Source organism: Ascaphus truei, chromosome 21 (assembly GCF_040206685.1).
Source record: "Ascaphus truei isolate aAscTru1 chromosome 21, aAscTru1.hap1, whole genome shotgun sequence".
In the NCBI taxonomy this organism is placed as follows: Eukaryota; Metazoa; Chordata; class Amphibia; order Anura; family Ascaphidae; genus Ascaphus; species Ascaphus truei.
In genome coordinates this window covers 8,529,630-8,550,316 of record NC_134503.1, presented here as the reverse complement: position 1 = coordinate 8,550,316, position 20,687 = coordinate 8,529,630, and the positions used below count along the sequence as shown (strand labels likewise).

Here is a 20,687-nt window from a genome sequence, read left to right as displayed (position 1 = left end):
ACAGGCATACCCCGCTTTAAGGACACTCACTTTAAGTACACTCGCGAGTAAGTACATATCACCCAATAGGCAAACGGCAGCTCGCGCATGCGCCTGTCAGCACGTCCTGAACAGCAATACCGGCTCCCTACCTGTACCGAAGCTGTGCGCAAGCGGGGAGACTATAGAGCCTGTTACAAATGTGTTATTTACATCAGTTATGCACGTATAGGACGATTGCAGTACAGTACTGCTGCGGCCGAGTTTATTCGAGCATTTGCCCGTTCTCGGCCGCAGCAGTAACCTGGCGCGCGCCGGAGGGTGCCGGGCGCGCGCCGAAGCAGCGGAAGAGCGCCCTCCGATCGGTGCGCTCTCCCTTCCGCTGCCGGGTCCGCCGGGTCCCCCGGAACCCCCTGCCGCCGTCCCCCACATCGCGGGACACCAGGGCTCCCTTGGGGAGCCCTGGACGCGCGTACAGGGGGCACAGGCACCCGATGATGCGTGACCGCGCATCGGTGATGCGCGGCACGCTGAGGGAGTGCGGCTAGCACACCGGGGCATCCCCCGGCTTGCGGTGCTAGCCGTGCTCGGATTAAACGTGTCGGTAGTGTACATGCATCGATAAAGTGAAGCACTACATTTTTTCCACTTAAGTACATTTTCACTTTAACGTACGCAATGGGCCCAGAGCATGTATGTAATGTGGGGTATGCCTGTACGAGATGCTACATGTAATTCTGTTCCACATGAAGACAGAATCCTGCAGGAATTCCAAAGTGGAGTTATTATTCAGTAAAAGGTCTTTAAAAATGTTTTTACAGCTACGATATATTTTATTCCGGAAGAGAAAAGCGACAGGCGATTTCACAGTAAAGGTGTCCGAGGATACGTATCTGTATGGGGGGGAAAAATGGAGTCTGTTTAAATTGGGTTGAGGAGCAGAATACAAACAGCAGACAGGATGGAATTACACCCCCCGCTTTCTTCCAATTGGTGAATTGTTTCAAGTGGCTTGGTCATACGAGCAGTTCTGAGAAAATGACCCATGGCTGCCATCTTTAATGAGCCCTGAAAACACTACGCAACAGAAATGCTTCTCCAAAACCGATAACCAGCAGAAAAATAATTAAAAAAAAAAAAATGATAGATGGAATCAGGAAGAAGGAAATATCAGTGTATTATCCAAGAAAATATTTATGTTTTGTACTAAGCACGATGTACTGGTGCTGTATAAACACAACTGAATCATTAAAACACAAACCATAAAAATGTCAGCCAGGGGGAATGTTTCACATGCTCCAGTCAAAACACAGTCCCTCCTGATTAATGAGGAGTTTATGCAGGCAGACTTAGACACCTGGTTACTAGAAATCCGTTCCATAAAAACAGCACATCGCTTCCAAACACCATATGGTCATATATACGAGTGCCAACAACCAGTAGCCAATGGCCCAATGAGGTTTCCATAGGGGTCAACCTGTGGTCTGCATTTAATGTTGCATTAGATCAGCAATCCACACGGCTTGATTTATTTCCATATCTTTGAGGTTCTCCTGCGGGAAGGATGCCACTGGAGGGATACCCGAGTTTGGGAGGTAGAGATCCTAAATAACTTCCAATCTCTCTGGGCTCCCGGGAGTTAGAAGAAGAAAAAAAAATAATGGCTCCTAGCTTCCCCCCAGAAAGTGGTCTGGAGACCACGTTTGTCAAGAGAAAAGTTACTATTTACAAAATATAAATTTTCTACAGAACAGGGTCTTATATTCCAATACAGGGAACAATAACGGTATGGTAAATGATCGTGATTAAAAACATCAAAGCTTTATTGAAGATAAACTCCCAAAAATAAAAAAATAGGGTATATACACAAGGCGACGAGATAAGTAGCAACTAGGTGTAAAAGGTTTAATACCCAAATAGTATTAAAACGAAATATTCAAGCGAAATAGTAAAACATATGTTGCTTTCCAGATCATCCATATAGGTCCTCATCTGCCAGCAGTGTGCAGAGAGGTATATATTGTGGTTAAAGAGGTTACTCAAGTATCAGGATCATATAGCAACCAGCAAGTGGTGCATTAAACGCAAAGTCTAGTGTGCACCAATAATTGCTCCTGTACCTTTCAGGGTCTGTGAGGAGGGCCATCTAGGAAGTCCCTATTGCATAGACGAACAGGAAAGATCCTCCTAGAATGCACTCAGAAAGGTAAGTCAACGTGATATGGTTGATAATATTAAAAAAAACCTTTTAATCACACATATAGTAAAACATCTTGTATAGAGGGAAATGGCAGAAAGTAATCCACGACCAGTCCCTATTGACAAACCAAGAAACAATCTTCCCAAATAAATACACGGGAGATAATGAGGTATGACACTACACCGCCAATATGTGGGCTAGAGAGCTGCCAGTAGTAATCACAGTGTAACTTCAGACTAGAAAATCTGTTCTATAAATCAGATAATCTATTGTCAAAAAATCAGCACACCTAAATAAATGGTATGCTGATGCTGGATCTGAAGAAGTGTGTTAATAGGCAGTTAGTAGGTCAGAAATAAGTACCTACATGGATACATATAGACCACAAAGTATATATATGTATGTATATATATATCCTCTATTGCACCAGTCTGTGAGTTACCTCATTCACATTACCATTTTTACTAGCTGATGCGGGAGCCTCCATTCCCCTTTCCCTTTCCCCTTTCCCTACCCTTAAAACTAAGTCCCTATTGCAGTTAGTAAGTATAAGATAATTAACCCCTTTGGGTCCGGTTGGATTATTGGAGCTCAGGACACCTAGCTATCGTTACTTATGTTGATATGTGCCTTTGTAAATTCAGAGGGTGCCTCTGCACAGGAATATCTTGTGCAGTGAGAAAGTACTTATCTACAACCAAGGTAAAAAGTATTCTCCCTGGCAAAAGGCTATGCGCCCGTAGCTGGCAATAGGAGCGTAGTGCCCCGAATAACACGGTCACTCTGACCCCGGTCGAGCGAGTGCGTGCCGAAGGTAGAGCAGCAGCTATCAAACGTAGCTACAGTACCATATTATACATACATACTTAAACTAGCTATGTGCCAACTGCCTCACAGATAAGAAAAAAGGATTTTACAATCGAAGGCTTTTCAAAGAGCTGCGTTTATAAGCGCATGTTCGTGGAACGGGAGGATTATGGCAACAGCTGCCATGTTAGCGTTCACTCTCCCCAATGACGTCATAAAACCGTAGACCGCAACTTGCCGACGTACGTTTCGCTAACCACTTTATCAAGGCAATATACAGCCCCCCCCTTTGGGGATCTGGTATTTATAACCGAGTTTATAATAAGTTAATCATAATCGGTTAATAGCATCTTGCTAACCCTTTGGATACTTCACTCCTCAGGGACATCATTTTCATCAATGGTGAGTAAATAAAGCTACGGATAAGGACACCTACACATAAGCAAATGTAGTGGTGAAAATATATGTAAGCCTGTTAAACTTATGCCTGATGTATGAGTCTGGTGTGCAGTGTGCATACAAAAGGACAGACCGCTATTCAGCAGCCGCTTACTGCTACAGGTGGAAAACAGGTTTTAAGGCCTGGGACATAGTAAACACTTTTGTGCTGCTGCTCGCTGTTGCTTGCTGCCGCTCGCTCTACCAGGAGCTTTTTGCTGTCCTGGCAGAGGAGACAGCAAGCGCGCTTGGGAGGCGGGTATCACTGTGTGTGTGTGTCACTTGGTAGGTGTCAGTGTGTGTGTGTGTCACTTTGAAGTGGTCTGTGTGTCACTGGGGAACCTGTGTGTGTATATATTATATAATATTTTAAAAATTAAAAAAAAAAGACATGTTGTGAGAATAAATTATTTATTAACATTGTGCAACTTTGATAAATATATTCACACACAGACACACACACAGACACACACACAGACCTCTGTGCTGGCTCTGTGCTGTGCTGGTCTGGTGGCTCTGCTATCCACCGACACAGTAGGAAAAAAAAAGGCTGCAGCCCCATTGGATGGGAGTGGTCACGTGACTGCTCCTCCGCTCCCCCAAGCGGCAAAATTTCAAACTCTCCTTTCTCTTCTGATTTTCTCAGCCTCCGCACCCATCAGCACGCATGCGGAGGGAGAAACTATAGCCGCGATGATTGCAGATGCAGGGGCTTTGTGCATCTGTTCAGCGCGGCTCAGCCCGCCTCAGCGACGCCGATTTTACTATGTCCTAGGCAGAGAGGTTCCTTGCTGCATTTGCCAGAATGTCTCAGATTACCGTTGTCATATAAAGGGGAAATGATGCCAGAGTATATACCCACAATTACACGTGCTAGTGCATTGACAGAGAGCATGATTCCACACTTGTGTATATACTGTTGCTATCTTTAGAGCGGGCATCATAAAAAGCCAGCCCCTTGATGTGACTGCACATTATATACATGTAAAGCATGCCTATTACCAGGGCGGCTGGTGGGGTCTTTGTATTTTGCAGTAGGGGTGTCTGGGCCACTTAACAGGTAAGAGAACGTAACCAAGAACAGACTATGCTCATAGACAGATCCTTGAAGGTGTAATATGCATCGTCCTATTTGATAAAGGCTTATAAAGGACACGGTTTGCATTGTATGACGTGAAGAAACCATTCCCAATTAGAAAACCATGGGAGGTGGTTTATCAAAAGCTGCAAAATGGGCAAATACCAGCACAGGATTTATTCATCTTTAGAAAGAGATGCAATTCTTTTCTTTGCCAAATCAGGGTTTTGTTTGTTTTTGCACCATTATTGAATCAGATTTGAAAGTTGGGAGATAAAAATAGTTCCCTCAGAGTTTACCGAGAATGAATATTAATGTGCGATCTCTTGGTGCGAGAATATGCTTCAGGCCCACCCAGCAGCGGAATGGTTAATGGGACTTCCAACCCGCAGGAGTCCCCTTTAATCCCCTGTAACATGGCGAGTTGCACATCGGTTTCTCATTTGACAAACTTGCAGCTGGGTTCTGGTCGGCCTATCGAAAGCGCGTAGCAAAAACCATGCAATCCAGGTTTTAAATATCTATTAAAAGTAATAAACTGGTACAGTGAAGCATACAAAAATACACACACACACACACACACACACACTTCTCTCTCTCTCTCTCTCTCTCTCTCTCTCTCCCCCCCCCCCCCCATCTGAATCCAGCAATTTAGGATGCCCCAGTATAGGGTTTAAAGCAGGGGTTCTCAACTGCAGTCCTCAATACCCTCCCAACAGGTCAAGTTTTCAAGATATCCCTGCATCAGCACAGGTGGCTCAGTCATCAGCTGAGCCTCTGATTGAGCCACCTAGGCTGAAGCTGGGATATCCCGAAAACCTGACCTGTTGGAGGGAGCTTGAGGACTGAAGTTAAGCACCCCCGAGTTATAGCAATGGTGGGCAACATTATATACTTCAAGCCTTCTAAAGGGCCACATATTAGGCTAAGGCCCCGCTCCCTCAGTCAGCACGCCCGCACTGCAGACAGGCAGGGCGCTGACAGACACAGACCGCGATATGCGCTCTGTAGGGAGCCGGGAGCCGGAGAGGGAGGGGGGCGGGGTCTGATCGTGGTGACACACACACACACACATACATACACACACACATATACACACACACACACACACACATACACTCACACACTTTAATAACATGCAGCTCCTTCCCTGCTCCCCGCCCAAGGCGCCTCCCACCTAGCTCCTTCCCTCCCCATTGGCTGACTCGCGTACCACGTGACGCGTCAACGACGAAATTCACAAGATTCTTGCAGCATCGGCTGGCTGACGCGTCACAGTACGTAGTCAGCCCTGTCGGAAGGAGGCAGCGGGGGCAGGGACCACTCGGGCAAGGGTCTGGTGGTTCGCGGCCCCGCGCCCCGCCGGCTGCAGCGGGTTCGCAGCCTTACCCCCATTCCCCTGCAGCAGAGACATTGCAGCCGTGGGCGATTGCTTCTCCCTACCCCCCCTCCGGGCAGCTTCTTATAATGCGGCCCCCTGCTGAACACTGTCCCCAGTGTAAGGAGGAGGAGCGAATCTAGTGATTAGGAGAGGTGCAGGTCATTCGTTACTAGCACACAGTCAGTAAGTAGCCGAGACAGCGGGGAGATACGTGGCAGCTATAAACCTGATCCCCTCTCTGGGGAGAGAGCAGCGGTTGGGAGGTGCAGGTGAAGCCCCCATGAGCCCCCTCTTGTCCACTTAGGCATGCATTTTTTCTAGATCTCATAACACGGTGTTGACCATTTCCTCCTCTGACTGTCACAAAGGACCTTGATACATTGACTCAGCGTCAGTAGGATACCATTTGCATGTACTTCAGAGCAGTGCTCCAGCTCATGATTGACACACACAGTATGTCCCACTGCATTAAGTAACCCAATTTCTTGCTTGCTTCAATCAGATGCGCCGTCATTATTTCAGCATGTGCGCGTTTCTGCCATTAGTTACCAACTATGGAATTTTATACTATTCCGGCTATTAAAAACAGGTTGTTTTTGTTCCTTACCAGGTGGGGCATTTGAACTCTGACATCAATAGCACCCAAAGGGGTAATGTCCTGTGTTCTGGTCTCCGTGGGAAATTGATTGTCTCTGTATTTTTTACTCCTTGCTGGTTTCGTTGTAAAGTCCTTTTTAACGCCCGGTGTGTGATGGCTGTCTCCATTTTGATCCTTTGAAAGGGTAAAACAAAAACCAAAAAAAACCACTGAAATCTCAGTCTAACTCAGTGGTTTCCAACTTTTTTTTGGTTAAGGAACCCTATGTGACCCCCCACATGGAACCCCCAACCCTCTCTAATAGCGCGTCTGAGATCAGATGCATTGTAAGGAACCCCAACCCTCTCTAATAGCGCGTCTGAGATCAGATGCATTGTAAGGAACCCCGACCCTCTCTAATAGCGCGTCTGAGATCAGATGCATTGTAAGGAACCCCAACCCTCTCTAATAGCGCGTCTGAGATCAGATGCATTGTACGGAACCCCAACCCTCTCTAATAGCGAGTTTGAGATCAGATGCATTGTAAGGATCCCCAACCCTCTCTAATAGCGCGTCTGAGATCAGATGCATTGTACGGAACCCCAACCCTCTCTAATAGCGAGTTTGAGATCAGATGCATTGTAAGGAACCCCGACCCTCTCTAATAGCGAGTCTGAGATCAGATGCATTGTAAATTCTTCTGTATTTGGTACAATTTAAAAAATGACCTGATAAATACAGGGAACCCTTTAGGGATGACCGGGGAACTGCTTAAAGAAGGCTTTTTACTAGCATTTCACATACTGCTCCCGAAAGTGGGAATCTTACCTTCTCTGAGGGAAATTTAATTAAATCCAAGTTGTCCATACTGGTCATTTGTAACCTCTTCGGTCTGGCACCTACGGTAGGAAAGAACAATACATGAGCATTATTACTTCCTCATGTCTTGGAAGGTAAGGAAGCAAACTTTACATGGCCATTCATTTCTTGGTAACACATCCCCAACTTATTCGCCAGTAGTTTCCTTGGGAAGCGTGCAACATTGCCATCATATGGGAATTAGATAGCGCTCAACAAAATCAGTATTATGCAACGTGCTAATTATTATTATAAAACTGGCACAACTTGTTGGCATTATATGATATAGTGGGGGGACACAGGAATGGTGAGATATTGCACCTCTGATAGAGCCTGACCGCTTGGTTCTCGGTTGGGCTAGCGGTGTCATGTTTGTATGTGAACAGCTCCATAAAAGTGGCAAAATCTCATATTCCCGGTGAGTGGGTAGTTTTAGTATCTTCATTTGTTTGGTACCATCCAAGAACCAAAAGCAATGATATTTTGGGCTCCAGCACCAAAAATAACTACAAATACTAATCACTGAAAGGATACTTTTCATCTGCAGGTACTCCCAACCCAATACATCTCCTTTAGCCAGGAGCTTATCAAGTTTGCAAAGTGGATTTTGGGAGATATCAACTGGTCCTTACCAGGTGTTAATGCTAAGGTTGGGGGAGCGGGTAAGCAGCTATAATTACTGTCCAACCAACAATGTTTTTTTTTAGGTCTTTGTTAATTAGTTGAAGCTTTACGCACCATATGCATCATGGGAAATCTGGCACAACACATCAGCACCATGCATCAATGAAAAATACCCCATTGTAAACAATAGGATGTTCATCATTGATAGGACGTTATTGGTGCAGAATTGCACTACTTTTGCCTTCATACATACCCCTCTTATAAATGTATCGTTATCACACTATATCATACTACAGCGCTTTGGATTTTAGAGAGGTCTGGGTGCTTATGCATGTCGGGTGCAATTCAAGTAAAACATCAACAAGTCTAACCAATGCTCGTGATTCTCGCCAGTTAAAAAGCGCTGATGATGGTACTGACATAAGAGAAGAAATAAAGGAACATTAACAAGCAGAAGAGAATAATATAGAACCAGCAATAATTGTGCCTAATTCCTGCCAGAGAGGCCGGTCGTTAATCACTTCTAGCCGAGGAGATAACCTACCAACTGCAGTGTCAGAGGCCTGTGAAGCATTGCAGAATCAGTCATAGTGTTCAGCTGTACGCGCTGCACCACAGGGCAGGTAACTAATGATTATGCTTTGTGCGCTTATCCCCTTAATCCATTAAAATTGTCTTTTTTTTTTTATAATCTATATGCTTATTTTATAAAGATTTCTGTACATGTTGTGCTCTATATACATAGGAATATACGCGCGCACGCAGCCAGGAGGGATTCTTCCAAGGACCTCTTGCATTTTCACATACACAATTATTCTACCGCGAATGGTACAGAAAAGTTCGCTCCACAAAGCGGTCAAATCCCTGGAGTGTCACAGCTTAAAAATGATTGCGCTATGAATGAGATGATGGTCGAGACTCCAACATTTGGCACGTAAAAATAGGTACACTTTATCCGTTAGGTCAACGTAGGAAGAGGGGCTTCTAGAGCCTTCAAAAGGGAGGCACAATCACACGTACAAAGTTACTATATGAAAAGATCATACTACCAATAATACTCGTGTAACACACACACACACACACACACACACACACACACACACACACACACACACACACACACACACACACACATTTTAAATCCCCACTAACCAGCTCACCACTGGCAAATAAAGGCATGATAGGTACAACTGAATTTAAATCAGTACAGGACATACAAATGATGCTATTTCTTATTCCTTTCCTTAATACTCACCAGTTCAACGATGGTCCTAATCCATGCAGACCTGTTCTTAGCAGTGTCCTGCCACATACAGAGAGAAAACGTCCCCTAATTGAGACCACATAAGGTTTTGGTAGGTTACAGGCGCTTGTCTCATCAGTGTATTGCAACCCCGTCTGACGGTACAAGAAAAAATGCCCCTTTTCATTTGCAGATCTCAGCAGCTCCTTAAGCTAAATTCTGACTCTGATACTCTGTAGATCATCCCCCCCCCCCTCCCCTCATTTATTGCCGTGTTTGCCAAGCTCAGTGCAGACTAACGGAAAACCTCAGGGGCATTTGTAAATGCTCTCTCTGTCTTTTAGGTTTGCTGTGATCTCTGAAAACTTTCTTGCAGAAATTGGCTGGGAACCTAGGAGACTGTCTGCTTTCTGGGCATGTTTATGAAGGACGTCCTGAACCAGTATGTTGCACTGTAAGCTTTGTCCATCATTTTCAGCTATTAGATTGTGAAAATAAGCTATAGGTTTGTGCAAATGGTACGTTAACCAGCTGCTGGAAGTCGGGGCTCTGTGGTTTCCATAAAATACATGTCGGAAAAGGATAGCCTTCAGTTCCCACATTTGAATTCACAAGCTAATTAGGGTGCTCGGTGCAGTCTATAAGTTAGAGGGTCTGCGCGCTTTACACCTTGCCATGTCTAACTTTTATTACTATAATGCAGGGGTTCTCAACTCGTCCTTAAGACCCCACCCCAACAGGTCAGGTTTTCAGGATATCCGGCTTCAGTACAGGTGGTGCAGTCGGAGACAGCCACCTGTGCTGAAGCAGAGATATCCTGAAAACCTGAGCTGGTGGGGAGTCTTGAGGACTGCAGTTGAGAGCCCCTGCTAATGTACACCCATTATCACAGCTTTGTGAATCCACCCCATAAATCTATGTAATGGAATTGGTCAAAGAGCACAGAATAAAGTCGGAGGCGGATATGTATTAAGTGCAAATTGGGTCATCGTGTGTCAATACATCAAAGTGCTTTGCTTCAATCTTCTTCCATTTGCACCAGTGAGCGTTTTGAGGATTGGATACAGGAGGAGCTGGGGGAGGACAATATTATCGGTGCAGTATTGTTTGACACGAGTCATGTCGAGTCAACCTGGGCCTACATCCTTTACAGCTTCGGGGACAACCTTCTCACAGTATCGACGTCTAGATGAGGTATACAAAAGAAAAAAAAGAAACCCTCCCAGAGGCAGAGGAAACTGGGTGTTATTGTGCGGCTTCGACTTGCCAGCTACTGGGGCTTTATTTACAATGCATTCTCATTAAAAAGAGGAAAGTGTTTATGGGACACTCCAACCCCGCCTGGCAGGGCGCCAGAAGAGGTCTTTTAAACAGCCTTTGTCTGGTTGAAGGGAAGTCTCCAGGAAACATTTAATTAACCTTAACAGCACCAAGGTAATGATGTAATAGTAGGAGCAGATTGTAAATATAAAACTTAAACCTATATGGTTTTTATGTAATAATAAACTCTACACTGACCACCTTCCTCTGCATGGTCAGAAGGACTTGCTCACTATATAAATAACAAATCTCAATTTGGCGAACTTGGAGAAAGGCGCGTTGTCGAATGAGTATTTGTTCCCGGAATTACTAAGAATTCTTTCCCATTTGAGCCTTCCGCTAATAGAAAATACTACAGGTTCAACATACAGTACTTCGATATTTCAAGCACTACAACTCCTAGGTATCTCAGAAACTCTTTACGCAGTCCCATCTTAAGCTAGAAAATTAATTGATTTGTATTAGTTAAAAAGATTTTGTGTTGGCTTTAAGTCAACCCTTTTCTTTGACTTTGGCTAGCAGGCTTGGCCGCCTACCCTAAAAATGCTATTTAATGCAATATGTAAACAGCAAGAGCTGGACACAAATCCTTGCAATAAGCTCTGCAAATCCACACAGGATGAGCAGCGATGTTCCTAAAGCCATTAGCAGAGAGTTTCCTGCAAGCACCAATTACAAATCAGGTCTCCCGTGGTCATCGATTGCTATATCCGGAGATAGAACCAAAAGATCAAAGCGTATGCTACAGCAATGCATTTGTTTGGGATCTAGAGACCTTCCTTATGCCTGGGCTCCTGTTAGTACAGGAGTGGCCAACTCCAGTCTTCATGGGCTACCAACAGGCCAGGTTTTAAAGGTTATCCCTGCTTCAGCACAGGTGGCTCCATTCTGTGTGGGTTTATTAACTTTTTTCCAGCTGTTCTCAGCTGTTTGGAGGTTAGTGGCCCCTCCCCCCAGGGTTTAAGCACGCCCCTCCCCACTTTCCAAGTTATCAGGTCTTTTTCATGTTGCTGGGTTTGGACAGATCCAATGTGATCATTCTCCCCCGAAATATAGAGGTAAATGAGAATTTAAATTAGGTAGTGTTAGGACCTGCTAATGGTCATGCCTTGATGTAGCTTGCAGGCTTATAATGCTTTGGCCAAAGGATTTAACTAAATGACCCTTTTTCAAGAGAATATATAGGTATTTCACTGTGTATTTTTGTCATATTGGATGTAGCATTGGACATTTGTCTTTTGTTGTGTACAAAGCATCAAGCGATCAATGCAGTGTGGAATAAAAGCACATTGAGGCAGGGGATCAGGATTAGGGGCGCACTCGCATCCAGGAATATAGAAAGACGAGACATACACATATAGTGCAAACTGAGTTTTGATAAACGTATTGTAAATGAGCAAATAGCGATCTCCCTCACATTTCCTGTGAGTAATCTAAGCTTTCGGGTTATCAGGAGGGAGCACCTCAGACACGGGTTTCAGTGATGCTGTCCGTCAGCATACACTCATGCAGGGGGATGAGGGAAAGAGGATCCCATATGTGGAAAATGGGGGACACAGAGAGAATGCAATATAGCTTGAAAACATATAATGATTTATATAAAAAGTAACGCTCACAAACATAGAAAGGATTCAGGCATTGGGACCTCCCAGGGTCAGACAGTGGCGGCCGGCAGCACATCCTCCCTCTCTGGTATTATCACCGCCGCGGCCGTCCACAGTGAAGTTTTACAGGAAGATGGAGTTCTTCTTTTGCAGGACGTCACCAGAGTTCACCAAGAGCCAGATAGTCCTGTTACAGTGTGTGCTGTCCACCCTACACGGTGCTGGTGCGCGGAGCTTCCTCTGAAGCCGCGGCGGTGATAATACCAGAGAGGGAGGATGTGCTGCCGGCCGCCACTGTCTGACCCTGGGAGGTCCCAATGCCTGAATCCTTTCTGAAAGCTGAGATTACTCACAGGAAATGTGAGGGAGATCGCTATTTGCTCATTTACAATACGTTTATCAAAACTCAGTTTGCACTATATGTGTATGTCTCTTCTTTCTATATTCCTGGATGTGAGTGCGCTCCTAATCCTCTGCCTCCATATCTCTCTCTGGGATGGATCGAGCCTTTTTAAGGAGCAGCACCCTTTTAAAGGATTGTATAATATATATTATTTGTCTCTCTGTTCATTCTTATTAGTGTGATCACCTTATATTTTATTATAATACGGTATTTGCGCTGGTTCTTCTGTCCTCATGGAATAAAAGCAACAGCATTTGTTAAAGGGCAGATGCGGACTCAATGATACAGCACATACTGTACTGTACATTATTTGCAAGTCATACTAAGCCACTGGTAACCTAATCCCTCGAGTTCCAGAATGGTCAACACCACATTACTTGGCAATGCTTTGCTGGCCTCTCCTGCACTTAAAAAGTAGCAGTTTCCCCTCTGGCCGCCAACACCAGGGGCTCCCCCGTAGCGAAACCGCATTGATTTCAGTCCCGGCGACCCCCTGGTTCCGGAGATGCTTACCGGGAAAGGAACCGCCAGTACTTCCTTGTAACGTATTTATTATCCCAAGGCTCATGCGGGCCAATAGGAAGCTGCAACGGGTGATGTTGCGGCTTCCTGCTGCCCCACATGACGCGGCATATTTACGCCACTCTTCCGCTTCCCCCGATGGGGACGGTACGGGCGACCAACTTCAGCGGTATCTCCGGAACCAAGACCCCCTTTCATGGAAAAAAAAAAAAAAAAAAGGGGGGGGGGGGGGGGGAGGGTGTGGGGGATTGTAAAAAATAAAATTTAAATGGGGGGGGGGGGGGGGGGGGAAGAAAGGAAAATGCACCATTCAAAGTTTAAATATTTAGCATTTTAACAGCTGTCGGGAAGATATCCTTTTTTTGGTGAACCAATATGAACGTTACTAGACCACCGTAGAGCATTCAAACTCCTGAAGGGAATGATCTTTGTGGTCTTGACATTTTTAACTATAGATTAGAGGTTACACACCGGACTCAATAATATTCCATGCAAAAAAAATAAAATATATATACACACCTTCTCCGCGGTCTGTGCTAAAAAGTAAACGAGTTTAAAACATGCAATTAGTTCACTGCAGCTGTGGTTGGTAAATGAGACCAAGCGTTAACAATGCAGTGAGAATTTCCTGCAACAAGCTGGGGGTGGGGGGAGGTCTGTGAGCAGCATAACTAAAATCGCTCAATTATATCCGAGAGCAATCAGCAAGACAAATAACCTTCTCTGGTGGTTAATGCCACAGTTAAATATCGCTGATCGCATTATAACTCATTATATCCTGACTGTGGGAGCAACACTTACAAATGAATATCTGATACAATGACATGAGAGAGAGTTAGTGAAGGGCTTTTTAGTAGCCGGGAACACACTTAGGAACTCCAGTGAATACATCAATGTGCACATATCATCAATGGACAGATTACAGCAGCGGTGCCCCCTATTTGGATTTGCTGCTTTCAGCACTTTGTATATGTAAGAAAAACCCCGAGCACGCAGGGAATCGAAGTTAAAAAAATTACATTAAGGCATTAAAAAAAAATTCCAACGTTTCGGTCCCATTCAACCTTCATCGGGGAGCTTCTGATCCAATAGGACCGAAACGTTGGAATTTTTTTTGGATGCCTTAATATAGATTTCTTACTTTAAATTACCCATGTGCTCTGGATTCTGCTTTCACAATGAGTAATGGGTATTGACCGTCCACATTCCAAGAGGCACTGGCTGGTAATACCTCTTATAATTATATACCTATTATTATTGAATTGTTTTAGTGTGCATGGTTGTTTTCCTTTATTTTTACCACTTTGTAGATGTACATGTTGCTTGAAAGCAATAAATAAAATTATTGAACAGGAGGGGGGCGAGGGGGGGGGGGGGAGAAGAGGTGACCAGAAAGGGGAGGCAGGACGGGAGGGTTGGGTGGGGGAGGAAAGGAGACTTCAAACATCTTGGGTCTTTCCCACAAATTGGAACCAGTCTCTTAATGACTAAGTAAGTTTAGTTTGACTTGCCCCCTTTTCCTCTGACCTTCGCTTAGATTTGACCAACTCCTGTCCCCACAACAGGTCAGGGTTTTTCAGGATATCCCTGCTTCAGCACAGGTGAGCCACTGATTGTCAGTCTTTGACTGAGCCACGTGTGTCTTGAAGCTGGGATATCCTGAAAACCTGATCTGTTGTGGGGACTTGAGGACTGGAGTCTAGAACCCCTGTTCTAAATCAATTGACTCGCATAACTCCTGTTGCAATAGACAGATAACTGTTTCTTATCTAAGTAGTCTGATTTACCGGACCGGAGGAAATTCTTGCTGTACTGTGATTGCTTGGTCTTATTTAATTCAATGCAATTACAGCTGCAGTGAACTCATTTTAAACTAATTTACCTTCGAGCTTAGACCACTAAGAAGCCGTTGTTTTGATGTTGTATGGAATACTTCTTAGCACCTTGGGTAACCCCTAATTGGATCGCTATGAAATGATTTATGGATAGATGGTTAGAAATGTCAAAACCACAAAGATCATTCCTTCAGGTGTTTGAAAGCTCTACTGTGGTCTGGTAATTTTCCTAGTAGCTCACCAAAAAAAAAAAAAAAAAGGGATATTTTCACAAGCGTGGCAGTTAAACGGCTAAATATTTAAACCATGAAAGGAGCAGTTCCCCCGGTTTGATTTTATTGGTATGTTGACAGTTGGTGTATTTCAACGTGTTGAAGTACAGGCAGGGCCGGATTGGAGACATGTCAGCCCGGGCGAGATCTGTCTTACCGGTCCCTCCTCCCACAACGCGGCGTCATGTGGCGTCACATCATCATGGCAACGCGTCACCATAACGTCCGCGACGCTGCAGGAGGAGATGCCGCTCTGGTAAGAGACACAGAGGCCACGCCCTCTCCCCTGGCCATCAGTTTAATTGTTGTGGGGAAGAGCGCGTGGCCTCTAACCACGCCCCCCAGGCGACACCGGCCCATGGACCCATCAGGCATTTGCCCCGTTTCCCAGCGACCAAATCCACCCCGGGATTATATTTATTTATTAAATATTTTGCTAGGAAGTAATACATTGAGAGTTACCTCTCGTTTTCAAGCAAGTCCTGGGCCCAGAGTTATGATGACAAATACATGGTTACAAATAGTTACTTTAGATGAACAGGGTTATGCATTATATATAAAGACATTTGCATGCACAGTTGAAGATAAAATATGTTCTAGGAGTATAGGTAACATCAGTAGTGAAAACCCTGAAGGGAGATCCAGTGCCCTCTTTTGGGACAAACGTCCCATGTACAGAAGGTCTGTTTATATCCCGAGTTTACCTCTGTATTCTTTCCTTGCATTGCAGATTGCTGAAGGATCAGACTTGGCACGCGTTCATTTCTTAGTCATTCTAAACTAATTTTGTACAATCTTCACACCTAAAAGACACGTTGGGGATCCAATTTTCGCCAACACCAAATGTTTTCCACATATCTGAAGATGCTACACATGACTTTGAGAACATATTCTCTCTCTCCTGTAAAGCCTTTTATTTCCAAACCTTTTTCCAATAATATATACGGGTGTAGGCGTCGCATGCCCTGTTATCACACGAGGCAAGTATCTGGGAAGCAGGGGGTCCCCAGAGCTGAAATTAATGGTGTTCAGCTCCGGAGACCCCCTGCTTCAAAAATAATAATTATTATTTAATTTTTTAATGAAACCTATATTGTTGAAGGAGCAATCCAAGCAATATCCTACATGTGTTTTTTTTGTTCGTTTGTTTGTTTTTTAGATAAATCAGTTCTGCAGCATTAGATAATACTACCTTATTTTAAAATTCAACTCCATGCTATTTTTAATGAGTTTGAATATACTGAGCATCTTCACAGGTTTTATCCCACCTCCCTAGCAGTGCAAGATCTTTGTAACACTTTCCTGTTTGTGATAATTTATTGCCAAGATTCCCAGCAGTTTTAGCGGCAAACCATCTATTGTTAGAATGTTACCTTAGTAATATAAGAATACATTGTAGCTGCTGCGTTACACTGACTAAAGGAATCATTTGACACTGAAAGGCAGCCATTTAGTGAACCCTGGGAAGCAGGATTTTGCTGATCGGTCACGGGAGAACAAATCGAATCGGCAGCTTAGGTAATTCATGCTCAATAAAAAGTAATCAAAGGCTGCATACGGTAAAAAAGAAAAATATATATACATACAAACATATATGTTTAAAGACATATGTTTGTATGTTAATTCTTGATTAATGGGATCAGCTCCGGCTGTTTTCTATCTACACACTGACTTGTACCCGGACTAGAGACTATTTAACTGGCTGTCTGTATCAGCCTATCATCCCCTGAAATCCTATTATAGGTGGGTCATAGAAATCCTATTATGGGTACATTATAGAAATCCTATTATAGGTGGGTCATAAAAATCCTATTATGGGTACATTATAGAAATCCTATTATAGGTGGGTCATAGAAATCCTATTATAGGTACGTTATAGAAATCCTATTATAGGTGGGTCATAGAAATACACCTCTTGATACTTCCCAAACGGCAAACCGACACATGGGGCAAAACTGCAGCAAAGTACGTGAATATATTGGTACCTCATTGCTGTGAAGTCGCTTCCCCAGAGTTGGAGGAAGAGATCAGCTCCACTCAAAGAACATTACTAAAATGGTCTTTAATACTGGGTCCCGGCTTCACACTTTTTTTAATAAGTGCTTCCCTTACACATTGGGCGAGCCAAGTGGATACATGCCGCTGCTCTTACTAAATTTGCGGTAGAAGAGTTTGGTCCCATTCATTTCAGTGGAGTTCGTCTCTTCCGTCACAATACAGGCATACCCCGGTTTAAGGACACTCACTTTAAGTACACTCGCGAGTAAGGACATATCGCCCAATAGGCAAATGGCAGCTCGCGCATGCGTCTATCAGCACATCCTGAACAGCAATACCGGCTCCCTACTTGTACCGAAGCTGTGCGCAAGCGGGGAGACTATAGACCCTGTTACAAATGCGTTATTTACATCAGTAATGCACGTATATGACAATTGCAGTACAGTACATGCATCGATAAGTGGGGGAAAGGGAGTGCTTCACTTTTAGTACATTTTCACTTTACATACATGCTCTGGTCCCATTGTGTACGTTAATGCGGGGTATGCCTGTACATTAAATAGGGGCCGGTGTACCAATTTGGCACTAAAATTGCCTCGACTCCTCTCCTACATTGGCCAACAGGAGCGCCAGATCCCGTCGGAGGTTCATATCCACCATAAGGTGCCTCGGAGAATATAAAGTTACGACCCCATCCGGCGGCAGCCCGCTTACATCAGGAAACACCATCGAGAATACAATCGTCTTCATTTTAATCCCCCAAATTGAAGAAATAAAAGTCGAGAAACCTGACGTAAAATCTTCCTTTCTCGTAACCGTGTATAATTAGTTTGAGGCTGTGTAATTGGCTGTTCTAACCATGTATCTATTTGACCTCTGGCACTGCAATTACAAGCTATTGTTAGCAAATTCTGGCATGTTTTTCAATTACACTTAATATCCTATTCAGCCTCTCCTTTACTTGAAAGAAACTGTAGGTCATTTTTTTGGTTTTTTTTCCACTTTGTTCTTTAAAAAAAAACAAAAAAACAGAAACCTTGGGTGTCAAACATGATTTCAAAGATTTACGATTTGGAGAGAGAAAACAAACATGTCCTTTGACAAAGCGGAGACCCGATGGCTGAACATAGGAACGCATAGCCCTGCTAATGATGTGTTTTGACAAAGTATCACAAGTACACAGCCGTGCTCTGCACAGCTTTAGATGCATGCAATGGCAAGAACAGCATCTTATGTTATGACAGCCTGGCCACTCCATTAACCCCTTACATGCGCTTCCAGCACTTACGGTGTTAATGTTCTGTAACCCCCCCCCCCCCCCACCCCACACACACACACACACGCTTTGCTTTATATTACAAAATATTCATATTTTTCTTGGCACCGACTATACCATGTTGCACACTGCAGTTCTCGTCCGATCAGCAAAGTCCAGCCACATCGGGCCCGGTCAGTACTTGGATGGGTGACCGCTTGGGAACAGTATTTTTTATTTCCCGACATGGATTGGTGCAGATGTATGTTTGAGTGTAGGACTATACAAAAATCAAAAATACTGCAGCACTCTCTGTAGGATATAAATAAGGTTTTTATGCATCAAGCAAGCATACAGGGTAAAGTACAAGAAAAAAGGAAGAGACGTTTCAAGCTTGATAAAGGACTGGGAGGTCCGAAACGTCGCTTCCTTTTGCTTATGCATCAAAACCTTATTAATATCCTACAGAGTGCTGCAGTATTGTTTTTATTTTTGTTTTATCTATTTCCACGGCTGGACGGTGATCCCAGCTGCTCTGCATGTATGTATGTACATTAGCCAAAATATCGCAGGATACACGTATAGACAATTAAGAGTCGTGAGATTTATAGGAACAATGTTTGTTTTTCTTTCATTGGGATAGTGTACGTAGAATTTCAGACACTATTAGTCTATGCCCAAGCAATTCTCAATGTCACGGTTGATGCCTGGAGTACAAAGATACAGTAGCACGGAGAGTCAAACCAGGTTCATAAAAAAACCCACTACAATCATTATCTTTACCACTGAGCCCTTCTCACCCTACACAACATGTGTAAACGAACATGTCAGGACAGACTTACACATCACTGGTAAAGTTGATCTGTTCAGTGGCCAATTGATGAGTTTTAAACACAAACTTTGCAGTCATTGAGGTCTCCATTTCATACAAGGTTGGGACTAGTAGCCGTGAAAACCTTACACCCCGCATTCTCAATGGAGAAGTAAATGCCTCGTGGAAAGCTCAGCACTTTTTGGATTAACAAAACCAACATAGCAATTAAGAAGATTGGAGGGGCCTGGCAGTAACGTCGTTGTCTTACAAGGGGTTGAAGTCCTGCTCTCAGAAAAAAAAATGAGACGGTATACTATGGTACAAGTACTCATGTCTGAAAGGTCTATGCATAGTGCTGAATACACGGTCAGCATTATGCAACATAATACTATTTATGGAAGAGTTGCTAGAAAGGAAGGGAAAGCGTTGAGGATTTGCAATGCCCAATCAAAGCTTTTACTGGAGTTGAGCTTGTTCAGTTATGTTCTGGTACAAACTGAGCTATTGGGAACCAATACTTCAAAAAAAGGAGCAACACCCAACACAGCTGACACTTTATAAACGTATAGGCTGATTCTGAGCTGTTCATGTAGGGCGTCTTTAAAGCTCGGTATTCATTGGCTCGGACGATCGTCTCAGCTGAGTAAATACATTTCAGCTTCCAGAAGTTAAGAGAAAATAAAAAAAAAACTGAACAAAATCTCCCCCCCCCCCCCCCCCCAAAAAAACAGCACATTTGAACATTTTTTTGTTTGTTTTTCCTGGCAGATTGGACTGAACTGCCACTGTAAATGCAAAAGTCCTGGAAGCACAGCCGGCTGGAGGCAATGTACAACACCGTGCGCAGGAAAATAACCACCACTGGTCAGAGCCACCACTGGGGACAGCGCTCCTGCAACCGGCAAACCCAGCTCATCGGGGAGATGTCCCTCCCACGCACCCTTCTTATCAGGAGCCTGCTGCGCGGTGACACAGGATGAGGGGCAGAGGCATTCGCGATAAAAACTCATTACAGATTGTATTAAGGTGACGTGTCTAATGTCCTTTATCTTATCCAATTGGGTTAATTGGACATACACCACATACAGTATATATGTGTGTAAGATAATGTGTGTAAGATAATGTGTGTGTGTGTGTGTGTGTGTGTCTGTATACACACACACACACACACACACACACACACACACACACACACACACACACTGTATGTGGTGTATGTCCAATTAACCCAATTGGATAATTGTGTATACACACAGACACACACAGACACACACACAACTGTAGCAGAATTTGTTGTCATTTTAACAGTCACTTGCTACGTGAAACAATATTATTATTGCAAGTGATTGCAGCACTGTAGACTGTAAAACATTCCAGTCAATATGAACATATGCCCTAAAACCGCTTACAAGCTAATATAAGTAAAGGAGGTGGTTAGGACAGGGGCTCAACTCCAGTCCTCAAGAGCCCCCAACAGGT

At 44.0% G+C, this 20,687-nt stretch overlaps 1 protein-coding gene across 6 annotated transcripts in view; it reads right to left on the bottom strand.

Moving 5' to 3' along the window:
• GPSM1 (G protein signaling modulator 1) overlaps positions 1-20,687 on the bottom strand; it is a 150,822-nt gene that overhangs the window by 41,145 nt on the left and 88,990 nt on the right. For 5 of the 6 annotated variants that reach the window (XM_075578864.1, XM_075578863.1, XM_075578862.1 and 2 more), the window contains 2 exons: positions 7,289-7,359; positions 6,491-6,655 (listed from right to left, as the gene is read on the bottom strand). In XM_075578864.1, the coding sequence (XP_075434979.1) occupies positions 6,491-6,655; positions 7,289-7,359 (236 nt within the window). Of the gene's footprint in view, positions 1-6,490; positions 6,656-7,288; positions 7,360-9,197; positions 9,349-20,687 lie in introns of those variants that run through there. The other variant, XM_075578867.1, reaches the window with a different exon arrangement.